The 20145-nt window shown below is 31.6% G+C and overlaps 1 protein-coding gene across 1 annotated transcript; it reads left to right on the plus strand.

Moving 5' to 3' along the window:
- On the plus strand, positions 12828–17293 carry LOC109345189 (3,9-dihydroxypterocarpan 6A-monooxygenase-like). Its single transcript, XM_019584028.1, has 2 exons — positions 12828–13785; positions 16433–17293. Exons 1-2 carry the CDS (start codon positions 12877–12879, stop codon positions 17063–17065), a joined length of 1542 nt encoding a protein of 513 aa, XP_019439573.1. The 5' UTR covers positions 12828–12876; the 3' UTR covers positions 17066–17293.

Genomic DNA, 20145 nt, shown 5'->3' on the forward strand with positions numbered 1-20145 from the left:
ATTCTAGAAGGTGGCTCACCCTAAGTTAGTTAAGATGGTTTGCTGGTTAGTTAGTTCGGTTAAACCTCCCCTTTATCAGGTTGCTTCAGTTGCAAGCAAGTTGTTTTCCTCTATATAAGGAAACATATGGTTATGTAAGCAAGCTAGAGAAATATAATACAAAATTATGAGGCATATTGTGCTTAACTTTCGCAATATGGTATCACAGCCTTCTCTATGAAGGCTCTGTTTACCCAAGATTGCAGAAATTTCTGTCACTCAACTCATATAAGGCAACATAGCCAAAATTCTGGCAAAATAGAAGATAGAAGCAGCCAAGAATTGATTAGAAATGGAACAAGAAAGAAGCATGCTCACCACTCTAAGCATCAGCGAAGTGCAGAGCCCATTCTTCCTCCATCCAGGAGAAAACCCAGGGGTTGTGTTGGTCACACCACCACTTGAAGGAGCAAACTATCACTCATGGATGAGATCCATGAGGAGAGCACTAAAGACCAAGAACAAGCTGAAGTTCATCGATGGCTCTATCACACCTCCACCACAATCATCTTTGGAATATGATATGTGGGATAGATGCAACAACATGGTCATATCATGGATCACAAGATCCCTCTCACCAGAAATTGCACAAAGCACTATGTACATTGAGAGTGCTCAAGAGTTATGGGCAGACTTGAAGGAAAGGTTCTCAAAGGGAGATTATTTCAGGATCTCTGATGTTTTGCAAGAACTACACTCAATGAAGCAAGGGGACAAGAGCATATCAACATATCACACAGAATTGAAGACACTCTGGGAGGAACTAGAGTCCCTGAGAATGATACTTGTATGCATTTGTGAGGTCAAGTGCAATTGTGGATCAACAAAAGCTATAAGGGACCGAAGAGAAGTAGAACATGTCATTTGTTTCCTCAAAGGACTAAATGATGAATTCAGTGCAACCAGAGCACAAATACTCCTTATGGAACCACTACCTCAAATAAACAAAGCATTCTCATTGGTGCAACAGCAAGAAGGGCGCTTTGATGAAGTCACCAATAAGCTCTAAGGCACTGCTCAATTTTTCCAACGAGAAATTTGGCACCAACAGAAATGAGACTATACAGCAATGGAAATCAAGATTCCCTAGGCAAAGAGGAGGAAATATGCAAGGAAGAGGAAGGATCTTTGGCAGGAACTCTAACAGAGGGTTTGGTGGACAAAGAAATGGAGGACAAAAGGTATGCACCTACTGTGGGAGGAACGAGCATACAATAGAAACATGCTATTTCAAGCATGGGTTCCCCCCTAACACAACTCAAGAAAGATCAAAACAAGACAGTGGATCAGTCAATGTAACAACAACTCAAGACATGAAACCAGACAAGATTGAAAAGAATCAAGCACCAACCTCTGCTACAAGAAACATAGGCTTCAACTTTGGCTCAGAGCAATATGCCCAGTTGGAGTCACTCTTCAAAAGCATTGGAGCAAGCAATGGAACATGGAATGGACATAATGTAAATCAACTTAGTGTCATGCCAAACAATGAGATCCAGAGCAGACCTGCCCAAGAACATCAAGATCCCTCAGGTATGAATGATCAATGGATACTTGACACAGGGGCCACTGATCATGTGTGCCCCTCTCTGTCAAAATTTAACACTTTCAAGCACATAAGGCCTATCACTATAAACCTGCCTAATGGAACTACGATTCAAACCAAAATATCAGGGACAATAATCTTCTCTGAGTCACTGGCCTTACACAATGTTTTGTATGTTCCTACCTTTAAGTATAACCTGATCTCAGTGCACAAACTAGTGTCCTCATTACACTGTAAACTAATGTTTGATGACTCAAATTGCTCTATCGAGGATATGACTACCTTGAGGATGATTGGGCATGCTGATATTGTTAATGGACTTTATATGCTTAAGAGAGACCTTAAAGATAGCTTGGATATAGTTCATAATGTGAATGCTTTAAATACTTTGCCTTTTTTTGACTTGTGGCATTTTAGGCTAGGCCACCCTTCAAAGAACATACTTCACTCTGTATGCAAAACCTTTAGCTATGTAGACTATAAACACAATCTTGCATGTGATTTCTGCCACTTGGGTAAACAAGCTAAACTTTCTTTTCCAAATAATATGCATAGATGCTCATATGCCTTTGATGTTGTTCATATGGATATTTGGGGACCAATAGCAAATACTTCTATACATGGCCAAAGGTACTTTCTCACTGTGGTTGATGATTATACTAGGCATACTTGGTTGTTCCTTATGAAATCTAAAGTAGAAGCTAGACATCTTATGTATGCCTTTGTCCAAATGACTCATACTCAATTTGGGAAATTAATCAAGGTCATTAGGTTAGATAATGGTGTTGAATTCAACACTCCTGGTTTCTTTATGGAGAAAGGAATAATGCATCAAAAATCCTGTGTGGAAACCCCTCAGCAGAACTCGATTGTTGAGAGGAAGCATAGGCATATCCTAAATGTGGCAAGAACCTTACTTTTCTAATCCAAGCTTCTTAAAACCTTTTGGTCCTATGATGTCCATCATGCAGTCTACCTTATAAACAGGTTACCCAGCCCAAACCTGGAACACAAGTCACCATATGAACTCCTTAATGATAAGTTGCCCAACCTACAAGATCTGAGAGTTTTTGGCTCACTATGTTTTGCTAGCACCCTAGCTCAACATAGGACTAAGCTTGACCCTAGGGCCCGAAAATGCATATTCCTTGGATTCAAAAACAACACTAAAGGCTACATACTCTTTGACTTAAGAAACAGAGAAATCTTCATTTCTCGACATGTCATATTTCATGAACACATCTTCCCCTACAACACCAAACAGTCTAGAGATCTCAATATCACACCAACAGAAAATGATGATTTTTCCCTTCTACACCAGAGCCCAATAATCCATGACACAATAGATCAACAACACCACAACCTGCCCTTAGAGACTGATGGCCCTGATTACACCCTTGACACCCCTACTAACTCTGAGGCCACCAACAACCCTGTTAGAAGATCTCAGAGAAACAGAAGTGCCCCTGCCTACCTGCATGACTTCCATTGCAATCTTCTCTCCCCTAGCCATACCCAAACCAACCACACCAAGGCTAGCCATCCTTTAGCTATTGTCCTCTCCTATGACACTGTTTCACCTAACCATCTAAGACATATATTGTCTGTCCAAACCAATATTGAACCTAAACACTACTACCAAGCAGTCAAGCACCATCACTAGGTTGTAGTCATGCAACATGAATTAAATGCCCTCGAAATAAATAGAACTTGGAGCATAGTTGACTTACCACCCGAAAAGACCTCTATAGGATCCAAATGGGTTTACAAAATTAAGTACAAATCTGATGGCACAATTGAGAGATACAAAGCAAGATTGGTTGCCAAGGGATATAATCAAACCGAGGGACTTGATTATTTTGACACTTTTGCACCAGTCATTAAACTAACCACAATGAGGCTCCTCTTGGCCATTGCAGCCTCACAAGATTGGCTTGTGCATCAATTAGATGTCAACAATGCCTTCTAACATGGTGACTTACATGAGGAAGTCTACATGTCCATTCCTCAGGGTGTCACTTGCACAAACCCAAACAAAGTTTGTAAACTTCACAAGTCCCTCTATGGTTTAAAACAAGCTGGGAGGTAATGGTTCACTAGGTTAACCAAGTGTTTGTTATCCCTTGGCTACACACAATCTCACCATGACCACTCTCTGTTTACTAAAGCTTCTAAATCTGTGTTTACTGCTTTACTCATATATGTTGATGACTTGGTATTAGCTGGTAACAGTAAAAAGGAAATCGATTTGGTTAAATTATGCTTAGACACTCACTTTAAAATTAAAGATCTAGGCTTAATCAAATACTTCTTAGGCCTAGAAATTGCTAGATCTACACAAGGCATCACCTTGTGCCAAAGAAAATATGCACTTGACATTCTTGCAGATACTGGCTTCTTAGCCTCAAAACCAACACCAACACCCATTGTCAAGACCATAAAGCTACACCAAGACACATCAACTCCTCACTCTGATCCAGTAGCATACAGAAGACTGGTAGGAAGGCTCCTATACCTGACTAACACCAGACCCGATATCAACTATGTTGTTCAACAACTAAGTCAATTCATGGCCCAACCAACCATCACTCACCAACAAGCTCTCACTCGTTTTCTGATATACACCAAAGGAGCCCTGGCCAGGGATTATTTTACTCCACCACATCAACTCTTCAACTCAAAGCATTCAGTGATTCAGATTGGGCAGCCTGCATTGACTCACGCAAATCCATCACTGGCTCTTGTGTTTTTCTTGGTGATTCCTTAGTGTCATGGAAATCCAAAAAGCAAACAACTGTGGCTCGTTCCTCCTCTGAAGCAGAATATAGCGCATTAGCCTCTACTTCATGTGAGATCCAATGGCTCACTTACTTGCTCACCAATTTCCAGGTACATTTTACTCAACCTGCCCTCCTATATTGTGACAATAATTCTGCTCGATATATTGCTGCAAACTCTGTTTTTCATGAATGAACTAAGCACATTGATATTGATTGCCATGTGGTTCGAGAACGACTCCAAAACAAGCTCTTCCATCTCCTTCCTATCCAAACAACTCAACAAACTGCAGATATCTTAACTAAAGCTCTGGATCCCACACCATTTCATCACTTGCTTTCCAAGCTGGGCACCATCAACATCTATGCTCCAGCTTGCGGGGGGCTATTGGAACATACTCAAAATACTAATGACTTGCCAATCAAGCCACATGAACATGTGCCCAATGCTCACATCAAAACAACCAAAGGCTCATCCCATGCTCCAGCACAAGCCACTGATTCAAGCAGCTCGGTCAGAATCCTATGCGTCATAGCGCATCAGGTTAAGGCCCCTGACCGAGACAGCATGGGCATGGCGCATCAGGACAGGGCACTTGACCGAGTCAGCACAACGCATCATGACAAGGCACTTGACCAAGACAGCATGGCGCATCAGGACAAGGCACTTGACCGAGACAACTCAGGCCAAGGCCACACCCTGACTGGCCTTGGCGCATCAAGCGCACCAGATTCCAACCAAGGCCTGATTGGCGCACCAGATTCCAACCAAGGCCTGACTGGCCTTGGCGCACCAGACTCCAACCAAGGCTCTAAGGCCTGCTCGGTCAAATTTCTATGCACATGGGCAATTAGTTGGCACGTGTACTTTATGTGGGCACATCTTATACATTCTAGAAGGTGGCTCACCCTAAGTTAGTTAAGATGGTTTGTTGGTTAGTTAATTCGGTTAAACCTCCCCTTTATCAGGTTGCTTCAGTTGCAAGCAAGTTGTTTTCCTCTATATAAGGAAACATAGGTTATGTAAGCAAGCTAGAGAAATATAATACAAAATTATGAGGCATATTGTGCTTAACCATCATCCATGTACGGATGTACCCTTATACAAGGCATGATTATAGTCATCTTCATTAGAGAAGTGCACCAAAAATAATGACATGGCATATCAATTATCTGTAGGGTACCATGTACTTGCTATGGCTAATTCAATCAAGATCTATCATGTGCATCGAAACTATCAGGCCCAACAATTTCACCACTAAGGCTTGCTTCCACGGTTTGCATCACAACTGAAATTCCTCCTTAGAAAATAGAATCTCTCGGCAAGGGTCAAATTCTGCCTCCTCTTCCACATCCTTGTACCAACGGTTTTCCACTAGGTCATCATCACTTTCTTCCTTCAAAAGACCTTCATCAACTTTGGGAACAGAAATGAGTTTTTCTTTATAGGAAACCCTTCTGACTCATTTAGTGTCCACTTCCTCAATAGAGATCTCCATCCTCGAGGAAGTTACTCCTTTTGTCATCTTTGATTTTTACTTTTTTGGTACTTTGTAGCATAAGATCATCCTCTTGTGGAGAGGACTCGATTATAGGTGGCAAAATTATCCACAATCTACAATTCATTCAAATCCTAAGAAATTAAATTCATTCAAATCTATCAATTAGATCTAGTCGATTTAAATGAATATAATCTAATGGATAACTTTGTCAATGGATAAATTTGAATCAACTCATTATATCCGATCATCCAAAAAAAGCATTGAATTTTTTTGTTCTTTATTGTTAATTTCATTCACAATTTCAACTGTATTTATCACTCCCACTTTAAATTATTTATTAAATTGAGATAGGTTCAAAAATATTTTTTACTTGCTAGTAAATCTTCTGGAGTTCTTTCTAAATAGTGCAAAGTGCAGTTAAATGAATATGGGGTATTTTACATTGTCATAAATACTATATCATTGCTAAAACTAGCCAGATATTGGAATATTAGTTTATTTGTTTAATGTATGTAACATATATATACCGTTAGTGTACTTTTCAGCACATTATGTATCACTCATTTACTTTTAATTAAAAGTCAATAATAATTAAAAATGAATTATGGATAATGTAAAAATCTATTACAATGTGAGTACATATATTTCAATTGGTTTACTATTTAAATCATATTGTTTAAATTGGACATCTATGTTTGTCTGTAACAATTTTTCAATTGAACAAATGTTAAAATTTATCGTTAATATTCTAATCAAAATTTCAAAAAATAAGCAGACACTATAACATATTTGAAATTGAAAATACCAATTGACAAGTAAAAGTTTAAAACAATGAAGAGAGAATACTGGATCACAACTTGGTCTACAAAATATGTTATAAAATGAGGGCTTCGAATATTACAAAAAATATTTTTGTAAAAGTTCAAAAAAAGTATATTATTTTTAAACTAAAAATACTTTTAAAATAACTTAAAAGTGCTTTTAAAAAAAATGATGTTAAAAATGATTTTATCAAAATAATTTTTTTTAAAAGAATGATTTTTCAAAAGTGTTTTTAGTTTTAATTAAAAAAATTTAAATGGATTGAATATTCATTCATCCAAATCCATGAAAATGGAGTCATGGATGGTTTAGAATTCATCCGTCAAATTTTGATATAGATGGATTGAATGATTTAAAATATAATTTAAAATGATTGATAGATGACTTTCCATTCATTCATAAATATTCAAATTCAAATTCATCAAAATCCATCCATTTGCCACTCATTTACTTGCCCCTTCACCCTACCATAACTTACTACACCAATATTTGTATCATGATTGTTGACTCAACTATTTAAATATATTTTATAATATTTTGACTAACATTGTCCACACACAAAAATTATGTTGTTTATTATTATTTATTATTTAATATTTCACTATTTTATCTAAAAATCTATTGTGGTAAAATTAATTATTCTTTATTCAAAATTTAAAAAAATTATATTTTGCCTAAAAATTTCCATCAATAAATTTAGTAATACTTTTATTGTTATTCATTATTATTATAATAATAATAATAATAAGAAAATATATTATTTGTTATTTATAATTTTCCATTATTTTAGATAAACATTTATTGTGTTGATATTAATTTATTATTAAGATAAAAATTAATATATTTTCTTATTTTGACTACTACTTTCCATCCACGAAATTAACAATATTAATAAATATAATTAGTAGTTAGTTAACATAAATTATTTTTGCGTTTTTTTATCATGATCGAAAAAATAAATCTATATCTTACATAATATTTGTAACATCTCAAAACATTACTATATTTTCATAATTAATTTTGAACCACATAGTTTAGTTTTACTTTATGATAAAATAAGTACAATAATATAATTTATTTATTTTAAGTAGGTATCTAAATGTTAAGATAAGAAATAATAATTTAATTGTATTGTTATTATATTCTTATTGTTATTTTAACATTATCATTATTATAATTATTTGATTATACATCTCAGAATATTATTTGAGTTTGAAGGATATTATTTGTATATAGTTTATCATATTCTATCATTATCATTATATATGCTTGTTTTCTTATATAATTTATATTAGTCTCTCAACTTTATAAAATAGTATAAATTAGTATTTTATCAGTACCATTATCATTATGATATGATTAGTTGAAATATTTAATTTGTGATAAGATTTAGAAGTTTATAATTATTATAAAAAATTAATGAATCATTTAGATTAATTAAAATACGTTATTTTGAATAAAAATATTAATATGATTAATGAAGATCTGAGTTAATATAAGAAAATAAGATAGAAAAGAAAAGCATTTTAGTTTTAGATTTTAGTCATCAAATCATCAAATCTAAAAATTAGAAATGATGGAAGAAAAGAAAAGGAGGAAAAAGAGGAGTTGAAACCTAGAAAAGGAAAACGACTTCTCCATCAATTATAGGTAACATTATAACCCTAAAAGTCCATAAATTGATAATGAAAATTAATGTCTTAAGAAGCATATAAATATATGTCCATTATGTGGATTACCACCAACCTTGCTTTGGTGGATATTAGTGAAGTCTAGAATATGAGTAGGATCTTGTTGTAAAATTGTGACCAAATACAATATTACAACTTCAGGTTATTATATACTATAATTTTATATTGACTTGATATACGTATAAGTGTTGTTTGATTGACATGATATATGTGACAATTTAGTGTAAAGATAAGGTTTTTTGTGAACCTATTTTCATAAAATAAAATAATCACATTTTAATTTATTTTTTAAAATAATAATATTATGCATAGTTTATAATTTTATTTTATTTTTGTTTGGGATAATTATAAAATTTTGATATTATTCTTTTAATTTTTTATTATAGTTATGTTAATTTTGTTGGACTCATTAGTTATGATGAAAACATAAAAATAAAATTGAGCTATGAATTGCTTTAAATATGATTAAGTGTATTGAATTCATTAATTATGATGAGAAACTAAGATGTGATTTGCTTTAGGTGAAGTTAAGGTAGTTATAAATTTGCCATGGATATATTAGGTGTTTTCCTCTTGTATTATTAAGAGAAAATATTAAATTATTGTTAGATTCTTTCAGAAAGATTAATAATTATTTTTTTATGATCGGATGTAATGATTATTTTTATACGTATTTTCTGGGTGATACTTTTTACTCAGAAAAACTAAATTGTTATTTAACTTTATGATTATAGTCCTCTTAATTAACTTGAAGATTTTATTATTGATATTATAATTAATGCATGTGTGATTATAATGAATAATATGATCCTAATTAACATCATAATTTTGTTGTTGATAATATAATTAATGCCTATGTGATTTTAATGAAGAGTAAAATCTTAGTTTTATTGTTATTATTATAATCAATGCATGTACACTTTTTGCATCATCTTTGTCAAATCAATTTTTGTTAAAGTGTTAAATGTTTCAAACTTATATTTTTGCATTTGCATTTAATTATAAACATATTCTTTTTATGATCCCAATAAATTTAAATATTGTTACTACCTTTTAAAACTCTTATTCTTTTAGTAGTCCAGTATAATTTTCTTTGCACTTTTGAATATTCTATTTTTAATTTTTTTTTATTACTTTTGAAGTTATTTGGGTATCTTTAATATTGATTTCATGTTAATATGTTATTCAATTTTTATAATGATCGAAAAGATATGGTTTTTCTATATTTTGTTGTTGCAAGATAATACGTTATTTATATTTCAATGGTAAGTAATCAATTGTACCTATAGAAAATCCTTAGAGATACAAGTCAAAATTTGATTTTAGTTGTTGCAAACTGTAGAGTTACCCAAATAATAACAGTTTCTAACTCATAAGATTGTAATAATTAAGAATAATGTTTTTATATAATTCTAATGTTTTGAATAAATTCCTTATCATAACATTATGTGTTTTTTTGTCTCATTTTCTTTAAACTTCAAATTTGAGTTTTCGTCAAAAGAGTTATCTCCCATGATTTTGGTTATGAAATAATCTTCTAAGTCTCTTACTCATACAAGATAAATACTAATAGCCAAGATAAATACTTATTTTAATGGAAGAATATAAACTTTGCACTCCTTGAAAATAATTTTTAGTTGTCCGTACTTTGCTTCAGAATATGCAAACTCTTGCGTATGAAAGATGATAATTTTATAAAGGTAGAGAAAAATAGGATATGTGCTAGTTGTTGATATGCCATATCTTTATTGTATGTAAATAATTATTATATATCATTCACAAGTGTTATATTTTTATATAGATATGATTACTTGTTATCATTTAATTGCATTATTGTGTTTATTTATTGGAACAATTTGGAATTATTAAATCATATTGAATTTATAAACTATGAGTTATTATAAAAATTCAATGTATTTTTATAATATATTTTATTTAGTATTTAATGAGATTTAAAGAAATATTTTTTTACTAAAAGATTATTAATAATTTATTAACTTTTAAGCTTCTGTATATAGGATTACTATTATTTTTTTATTATGAAAATTAGGGTATAAAAATATTTATAGTATCTCTGTAAAATAGAATTCATTATTATTGTGAATAATAGATTTTGTATATTCTATTTAATATATATATATATATATATATAACTTTTTTATGTTAATATTAATCTATGTTAATAAATCTATAGAATTAAGAAAATGGGTTGACAAATATATAAGGCTTGTAATAACACTATTAATAATGATAAGATATTTTTATTTAAAGTTTAATAATTATGTACTATCGTAAGTATATCATCTAACGTTTATATATATTATTTTTATTTAAAATTTAATAATTATTTTTAAATAAATTGTGTAATATATACTAATGTTGTAAAAACCATTACACCGTAAATGTTGAATATTAAACACTTTTATTTACTATTTGTAAATATGCAATTATTTTTATGAAGATGACTCTTTTACATCCGATTTAAGTTATATTAATTACACTTAATCTCAGTCGTTCCTTTTCTTAAATCAAATAGACTAAATAAATGAAACTTAAAAATTATTTAAAATTTCTCTTTTTCTTCCTCATCATTTATTTCACTCATTCGGTTGGATTTAAGAAGATGAATGACTGAGATTGAGTGTAATTAGTGTAACTTAAATTGGGTGTAAAAATATCTCTCCCCTTATTTTATATATATTGTTACAAAATTAATGTATTTAAAAGGCAATTTTCACAATATAAAAATATTATAAGTAATCGGATATCGATAAGGAAGGTAGGTTTTGACTTTTTTTTTTTATATTCTTTATTTCCTTCTTCTGTTTTTTCTCTCGTATTTTTGAGTATGCTGTGATTAATTTGAACCGTGAATGACAATACTAAGTGAATTTTCTTTAGTTTAATCTTATTGCTACTCCACATAACATATGCTTATGATTTCTTTTGTAGTTTAGCTTTCATGTTCACTGTTAAGAAATTTTTTGGTTCTTTAGTATTTTGGTTAGTTGTTTATTGATTTATTGTGGTAAGTTGGATATTTGAAGGGCTATTATTTTTTGTTGGAATTAGTATTCACTGTTATTTTTTGATGAAATTAGTATTCACTATTTTTTGGGTATACTTAGCTATCACTATTTTTTGGGTATAGTCGTTAGTGAATATTGACTTATTTGTAAAGAATCTTTCATTGTATTCTAATTAAAAGAGAAATTATGTCAACTCTATTTTTTCTCATTTTTCTATTGTCCCATTGTGATTTTTGTCATGACAATTTACTTAATATAAATTTGAGTCCCTGATATTTCCATGAACACCAACTTAGTCCATAATAAATTTAAATTATCAAATTTAAATAAATCATGTTAACAAAATAAATGATAGTTGATTAGTCTCTGAAAATAAAAATTATTTCGTTAATAATTTTCAACGGATTAAATTGAAGTCATTCAAGATTGGGCAATAAATTGATTACATGAGATAATACCAACTGAATGGGTAAGGATTAATTCAACCAATATTAATAGTAAAATAAATATGAAATATTACCAAATTAGTTTTCATTGACTTGACAAATATTCTAAGAAATTAAGTTTGAATGGTTATTATCATTTAGAAACCAAAACCATTCTTACGTAGCCTAGAGATGACAATTCTAGTAGTATGTTTTCATACCCATATCCATATTATTTATGGGTAATCATGTGAATGGGTATTTGCGGATACCTAACGAATTTTAAACTTTAAATATATATTTATATATTTTGTGATAGTTAATATATATAAAATAATTATTACATGAATAATAAAATTTATGTACCAGTTAAATTTATTAAATTTTTTTATAATATAATTATAAAATATTAAATAAGTTTAATATATAAATTATTTAATTAAAAAATAAATTTATAAATATACGATTATACTTAGGATGGTTATCATGATATTTGTTCTCACTACAAGCTATATTTGTGAGTGCGTGTTGCATTTATTTTAGGGGTACGCAAGAGAGTATTTTTGCTGTTGATAATAACAATAATTCAATCGGTATAAAAATAATAATATTTATTTAATTCAATCAGTTCATTAAGAATACAATTTTTGTTGTTGATAATAACACTAATTAATAATAATAAAATAATAAGTATAAAAATATTTTAAATAATAATCACACTTAATAATAGTAATAACAAAAAGATTTGTTCTAATAATAAATAGTGAGTGTCAAATCAAGTAAATATGAATCTTGTATAAAGAAAAAATTGTTCTAAATTTGGAATAAGCACAGGATCCATATTGAGAACCAAAAAATCACGTGGAGCCAAGTTTACTCCTAGCATAATTTACACACACATATGTTTCAATCAATAGATAATTAGATATGATGATAGGACCCTATGAATTCATTGCCCACACGTCTCCTTTTCTTCTTTCAGAATATTATTAAATTTAGTGTGTATTATAAGCATAGTTTTCATCTTCATCCAACAAATTCTAGCATGGCTGAATTTCATGGCTACATCGAATTCTTCTTCATTTGGCTACTTTCAACTATTCTGGTTCGAGCCATACTCACCAGAAAATGGAACAAACGTGTTAGTGCACCCGGTCCAATAGCACTACCTATAATTGGACACCTTCACCTTATTTCCCCTTTACCTCACCAAAGTTTTCACAAGCTATCAATTCGCTATGGACCCATAGTGCAAATTTTCCTTGGCTCTATGCCTTGTGTTATTACTTCCAATCCAGAAATAGCCAAAGAATTCCTCAAAACCCATGAAACTAGCTTCTCCGATCGATTCGTAGCAAAAGCAATTCACTACTTAACTTATGGCTCCAAAGGGTTCTTATTTGCGCCTTATGGAAATTACTGGAAGTTCATGAAGAAGCTTTGCATGTCTGAGCTTCTCAGTGGTAAAATGCTTAACCAGCTTTTACCAGTTAGAGAACAAGAAACTCTCAACTTTATGAGACTTCTGAAGAAGAAAGGAGAAGCTGGTGAAGTGGTTGATGTTGGAGCCGAACTCTTGACTCTGACGAATAATATTATATCAAGAATGACTATGAGTCGAACTTGTAGTGAAAGTGATAATGATGCAGAAGACATTAGGAATATGGTGAAAGACACTGCTGAGCTTGCAGGGAAGTTTAACTTATCAGATTTTATTTGGTTTTGTAAGAATTTGGATTTGCAGGGATTGAACAAAAGGCTTAAAGGAATATTGGACAGGTTTGACACCATGATGGAGAAGGTTATAAAGGAGCATGAAGTGGAAAGGATGCAAAGGAAGGTAAGGGGTGAAGGTGTTCAAGTTAGGGACCTGCTTGATATTTTGTTGGATATACATGAAGATACCAGCACAGAGATAAAATTGACCAGAGAGAATATCAAGGCTTTCATCCTGGTAATCAAGTTATATATATATATATGAATTCCATTCATCTATGATTTTATTTTTAACCAAAACTATCATTGGCGGTAAAAGTTGGTCAAATTCACATATGAGGGAGTGTAAGTAATATATTATATAGATAGAGGTATTACAAACGAACAAAATAAACACCATCCAAAAAATAATTATCAAGTAAACATAAAGTATAGATAAATTTAAATAAAACAAAACTAATTAAATCTTAGATAGTATAATGCTTTATCAATCAAAATATCATCTAATATGTCCCCTCAAACAAAAGCTTAGTAAGTTTTAAACTTGTTACAATTGATTTTTTTAAAAAAAATGAAAATAACGAGATTGTTATACAAGCTCCTTAAAAAATTGTTGAAATATGTAGTGTACTACAAAATCTACAGATATAATTAGCATTGAAATGACTATGATGCGAAAAGACGTCAGTGCTAATATAATTCATCAACTGGACGAATAACACCACCATAATAATAGTCGTTGTAAGAAGAAACAACTAGTATAATCACTACAAGAGTGATTGTCTATGGAAAATGAGAAACTAACGGGAGAAAAGACACCACCATAATGAAGTCGTTGGGAATAAAAAAGAATTATATAATCACCATCGAAATGATCGTCGATTGGAGAAGAAAACACTACTAACATAATTCGTTAATAGGAGAAAAGACTATAAGAGAATGATAGTAGGTGTAAAGACTACTGTAAATATATATAAAGGACAAAAGTGAATTATTTGATTGAAGTATTGTTTGTTTATTTGGATATTTATTGCATGTAATATGGTATTGTGAGGTTGAGGAAAAAATGATAGATATTAATGAGAATGTGACATGACAAAGGGAAATAACTAATAGGAGTATTAAATTTTTGGCAATTCGATAGTGGAATAATGATCAATGATTCCTAAATTTTTAAAACCATAAACCAAATATAAAGGATGAGCCAAGATTTTATAAGTAAAAAAATCTTATATAATCATTGTCTTCATATTTTAATTATGACACTTCATTCTTCCAACACAATAACAATAAAATCACTCCCCAATAATTTAAGGTTCCTGTTTAGAATCGGGTCCAACATCTTTATTTCAGTACTTAACTCTTGAAGGTAATGGACTAACTGAGGGGATGGACCCTTTAACAAAAATCCTCATGTTTATAAAAATATATTTAAAAGCCGTGAATTCAGTGTTTCTAAAGATTAAAGTTTTACTTAAATTACCAATAATAATAAAGTGTCATTTCACTGAGAAAGTATTATAGCATATTGTTTTTATTTTTGGAGCTGTCTCTCATTCCAGAGAGAACCATTGCTATCAAATTATATGTTAATCAAAATTATCCTTGCACTCAAACTTTACTTGTGTCCTTCTCATACTACTAAATTATTGAAGAGGTTTAGGTGTCACAAGCACTACCACAAATTCTAAATATTCAAAAACTCAATCATTGATCAAATTTAGTAATAAATAATAATTTCATCTGATATCAATTGAGGGTGAAAGGTTTAATGAATAAATGGTAAGAAGTTGAAAGTTCGAGTCTCACCTACAACAAATTTAAAAAAAAAAATAAATAATTGTAAGGTGGTTTGAAGATTGAAGTGAAGAATTAGAATGAAAGAAGTAAAGGGTTTTAATCAATACTAACATATTATTATAACATATTAATAATTGAGGATGAGATTAGGCTCCACTGTTCCATTCACTGCTAAAAAAATCGAAATATTTAATGATATGTCATTCCTTATTCATCCTTTTATAAACACAATCGCTTATCGTTGAAAATTTGTGTTGGGTCTAATTTGGTTAATGTATATTTGGATTAACTCATTCAGCAGTGGTGGGCTGGTGGCACGTCCTCCACAAAGTTACCAATGTTTTTTTTGCTCATACAGATTTAGAAATTGAAATAGTTTTCTCTACAATAAATATTTATATATATATATATATATATATATATATATAAATAAAATTCTACGGGAGATGAATGACTGTTTGATTACCCATGTAGAGATAGATTTTTTGATGAGGAAATAGTATATGTAATCAAGGACAATATACATGTTTTATCCATCCTTAGCCCATAAACCATCATTCACATGTTAATAACAGTTGAGTTGATTTTTAAGTAAAAATAATACATATATTATAGCTACTGTATTAATAATACAAAAAATTTATATCAACAATATATAAATATTAAATTCTATTTTTTATAAAATAAAAATGAGAAAATTATTTAATTTTTCCAAAACATTAAAACTTGTTATGAGCAATTAAAAAAATTATGTCGGCTGTTTCTCTATTTTAAAATTTCATTAGTTTGTTTTGTAGTTTACATTTTAAAATGGCTGAATACTTCTTTTACTCACACTCATAATGCTTATAAAAAATCTAGATTATATTTTAATGTTATAAATTTATACGCGTTATCCTCACATGTTACTTGTTTTTGATCTGCCACTAAATTCTAATTGAAAGTGCACATAATACATTATTTATATGTACACCTAGTAGCTACTTTTTTGTGCTATAAACTATAAACCTGAAAAGTGTAGGAAAGTGTTGCTCCCTGTTATATGCAAAACATCTTGGATTCTAATTTTAAATTATGGTATGCAGGACATTTTTATGGCAGGAACAGACACATCTGCATTAACCACAGAATGGGCCTTAGTTGAGTTAATCAACAATCCACATGTGATGGAGAAAGCAAGACAAGAGATAGATTCAGTAACAGGAAAAAGTAGACTAGTAGAAGAATCAGATCTTCCAAACCTTCCTTACATGAGAGCCATAGTTAAAGAAACTCTAAGGATTCATCCAACTGCACCAATAATAGGTAGAGCATCATCTGAAAGGAGCAATGTTTGTGGTTATGAGATCCCTTCAAAGTCAATGTTATATATTAATGTGTGGTCTATGGGAAGGGACCCTCAGTTATGGGAGAACCCACTTGAGTTTAGGCCAGAAAGGTTTATTAGGAGTGGGGAGAAAGAGTTAGATGTGAGGGGTCAGAATTTTCAGTTAATGCCATTTGGGACAGGTAGAAGAGTTTGTCCTGGAGCATCACTAGCATTGCAGTTTATACCAACTAATCTTGCTGCTATGATTCAGTGTTTTGAATGGAAGGTTTTTGGAGGAAGGAATGGGATTGTTGAAATGGAAGAGAAACCTGGAATGACACTTTCAAGAGCTCATCCTTTACTCCTTGTTCCTGTGCCTCGTCTCAATCCCTTTCCTTCTATTGTTTAGGAAGTGGATTTGAGAAACATTATGCAGCAAATGGATGGAACCGCACAAGCTTGGTGATCACTATTCCTTACCAATAAATGTTGTTACAATAAAATGCTCCAACAATATCATATTCTGTATGATTTGGTGACAATATAATTTTATATAAGTGTACCCAAGTTTATGCTCATTAAACTTTTATCATTTTGCAAAAATTATATTGAAGGATATATATAGTAGTTTACCTTATGATCTTTAATGTTAAGTAAAGCTTCCACATTTTTATCTTAAAATAATGATAATCGGTTATCTTAACAGCAATTATTAAGGACTAGGTAATTAATAGGATCCTCTATTCCAAAATATTTTGTTAACATGTCTATAACCAATCAAATTTGATAAAATAATATAAAAATATTAGTTTTTGTTTTTCAGATTATTTTATTTTAATGACACTTTTTAATTGGTCAGGACATGAGAACAAGTTTGAGAACCTAATATATGTTATAGCTAAATGTACAATTTTTTTAAGCTAAAGCACCACAAATATATTAATTAAGGAACAATTACAATAGAGAGACTCTCTTACAAGTTGGAGAATCTATAGTTAGGAAACCCCCAACCAATTCCTACTACACTCATTAAAGATAAATTGAGGCATTGCATCCCACCAAGTATAAGTTTTGGATTGAATCCCATGCTTTACTAATAAATTCTCACAAGAATTCCCTTCCCTAAATATATGAGAAACTCTTAAAGGCATAGAGCAAAACAACTTTTGGCAAAGAATCCATCTATTTAACAGCTCCCAAAGATGTCTTGCTTTACCATTGAATATTTCCACTATTAGGGATGAGTTAGTCTCAATCCAAACAGCATTCCAACCTTTAGAATGGGCAATTCCCACTGCCAGAATTGCAGAGTGAAACTCAGCAAAAAGGGATTCTTGAATGTCATAGAATGCTACAAAACTACACAAAAAATTGTCATTGCGATCTCTGAAAATCTCACCCCAACCATGCTAGAAGCTCCATGAGCAGTTCATCAATATTAGCCTTTATCCAACCCATCCTAGGCAGATTCCAAATTACCTCTAACACTTTAGGACTTTTTGTGAACTTCACAGGGATGCAAAGATTTCTCAGAGTGCAGAATTCAACTATTGAATTATTAGGCCAAATTGAAGATTTGAAGTACTTGGATGAGGCCATATAATCACTACCAAATCTGTTCCTATAAAATAAAGTTAATTCTTTATTGGAGGACAACATATTCCAAGCTAGCTTTAAAAGATAAACAATGTTCATACTAGCTTGGGACTTGATCCCTGACCCCCCTTCCTGAGTTGGAGAACAAACTCTTTGCCAATTCACGATTTTCGTAACATCAGTGTCCCCTGCCCAAATAAAGTTCCTAATCCTTTTGTCCACATATTTAATCAACTGAGCAGGCCAAGAGTAAAGGTGGAAACTATAGACTAGCATGCTTTTTATGACTGATTTCACCAATTCTACTCTACCCATGATTGAGAGACAAAATCCTTTCCAAGTGGCTAATTTCTAAGTGATTCTATCTGCAATTGGTTGAAGATGAGACCTTTTTGGCTTACCTTTAAACAAAGGAACACCTAAATAGTTAAAGGTAAGAGAGCCAACATTAAAGCCAAGATAGGATGAAAGATTAAAGATTTTCCTAGCTGTTACATTGCCAATGTAGAATTTGCATTTGTTAGCATTAATATTATGGCCAGAAGGTTAAGCATAATCCAGAAAGATATGTTTCAATTCAAGAAGCTCTCTTTTCACCCCTTTGCCAAAAATAAGCACATCATCTACATATAGAACATGGCTGAGAGGTTGCAGCCTTAAAGGCCCATTGGTGGTACTAACTTTGCCAGCAACAACCAACCTGGAAATACCTCTGCTCAAAATATTTTCTGCTAAACAAAACAGTAGAGGTGAAAAGGGATCCCCTTGCCTAACTCCTCTCTTGCAGCAAAAATAACCCACATTTTTTTCATTGACACTTATTGAAAGCCTAGCAGAGTGCAAAATTACCTTAATCCATTAGACAAGTTTCTGATTAAAACCAAAAGCTTTGAGAGTGTCAAACAGAAATTCCTAATCCATTATGTCAAAAGCTTGTGAGATGTCAAGCTTTAAAATCAGGTTACCTCTAAATGTTTTATGGTCCAACAAGTTTGTGGCCTTAGAAGCTAGGCATATGTAATCCCGAATGTTTCTAACCTTTATGAAGCCTCTTTGTTGAGGGGATACAATTCTAGAGACAATAAGAGCAAGTCTGTCAGCAAGAACCTTAGAAATGATATTGAATTGAAAATTATCCAGGGCATTAAGTATGAAGTCTTGACTCCTACCAGCCCCAGGGAACTTAGGGATCAGAACAATAGAGTTGACATTCATATTAGGTAAAAGCCATCCTTGAGAGAAGAATTGAGCCACTGAATTGCAGACCTCCTGTCCCACTATATCCCAAAAAGTTTGGATGAAGCATCCTCCAAAGCCATTAGGCCAAGGGGGCCCTTCACCATTCATTGCAAAGACTGCCTTCTTAATCTCATTAGTGTTAGGCATCATAGTGAGCAAATCATTTTCCTCCTGAGAGACCATGTTAGGGATTATAGATTGAATTAGAGAGTTATTTATAATGGTATCGTCTGAGGCAAAAAGATCTTGAAAGTAGGAAAAGATATGATCCCCATTTTGACCCTACTCTGTAAGGATTCTATCTCCACTTTTCAAGAGGTTCAAGGACTTAATAGCCTGCATAATTTTTGTGACCCTATTATGGAAGAAAGAAGTGTTTCTATCACCACTAATTTTCCATATTATCATAACGTTTTCTTTCCAAAAGGCTTCCTCAACAGCAAGGGCTTGCAACAGATTTTTCTTAGCCATATTTTCCTGATCTCTTAGGTTCTAATTATCAGAATAATTGTCACAATTCTGAATGATCTCAACTGCAAAAATGGCATTTTTCACATTTAGATGAATATTTCCAAAAACATTAATATTCCAATGTTTCATCTCATGCTTTAGATTCTTAAGTTTTTGAGAAAGAACAAACATTGGGCAACCAAA

The sequence above is a fragment of the Lupinus angustifolius genome, chromosome LG04, assembly GCF_001865875.1.
Source record: "Lupinus angustifolius cultivar Tanjil chromosome LG04, LupAngTanjil_v1.0, whole genome shotgun sequence".
NCBI classification, from domain to species: Eukaryota; Viridiplantae; Streptophyta; class Magnoliopsida; order Fabales; family Fabaceae; genus Lupinus; species Lupinus angustifolius.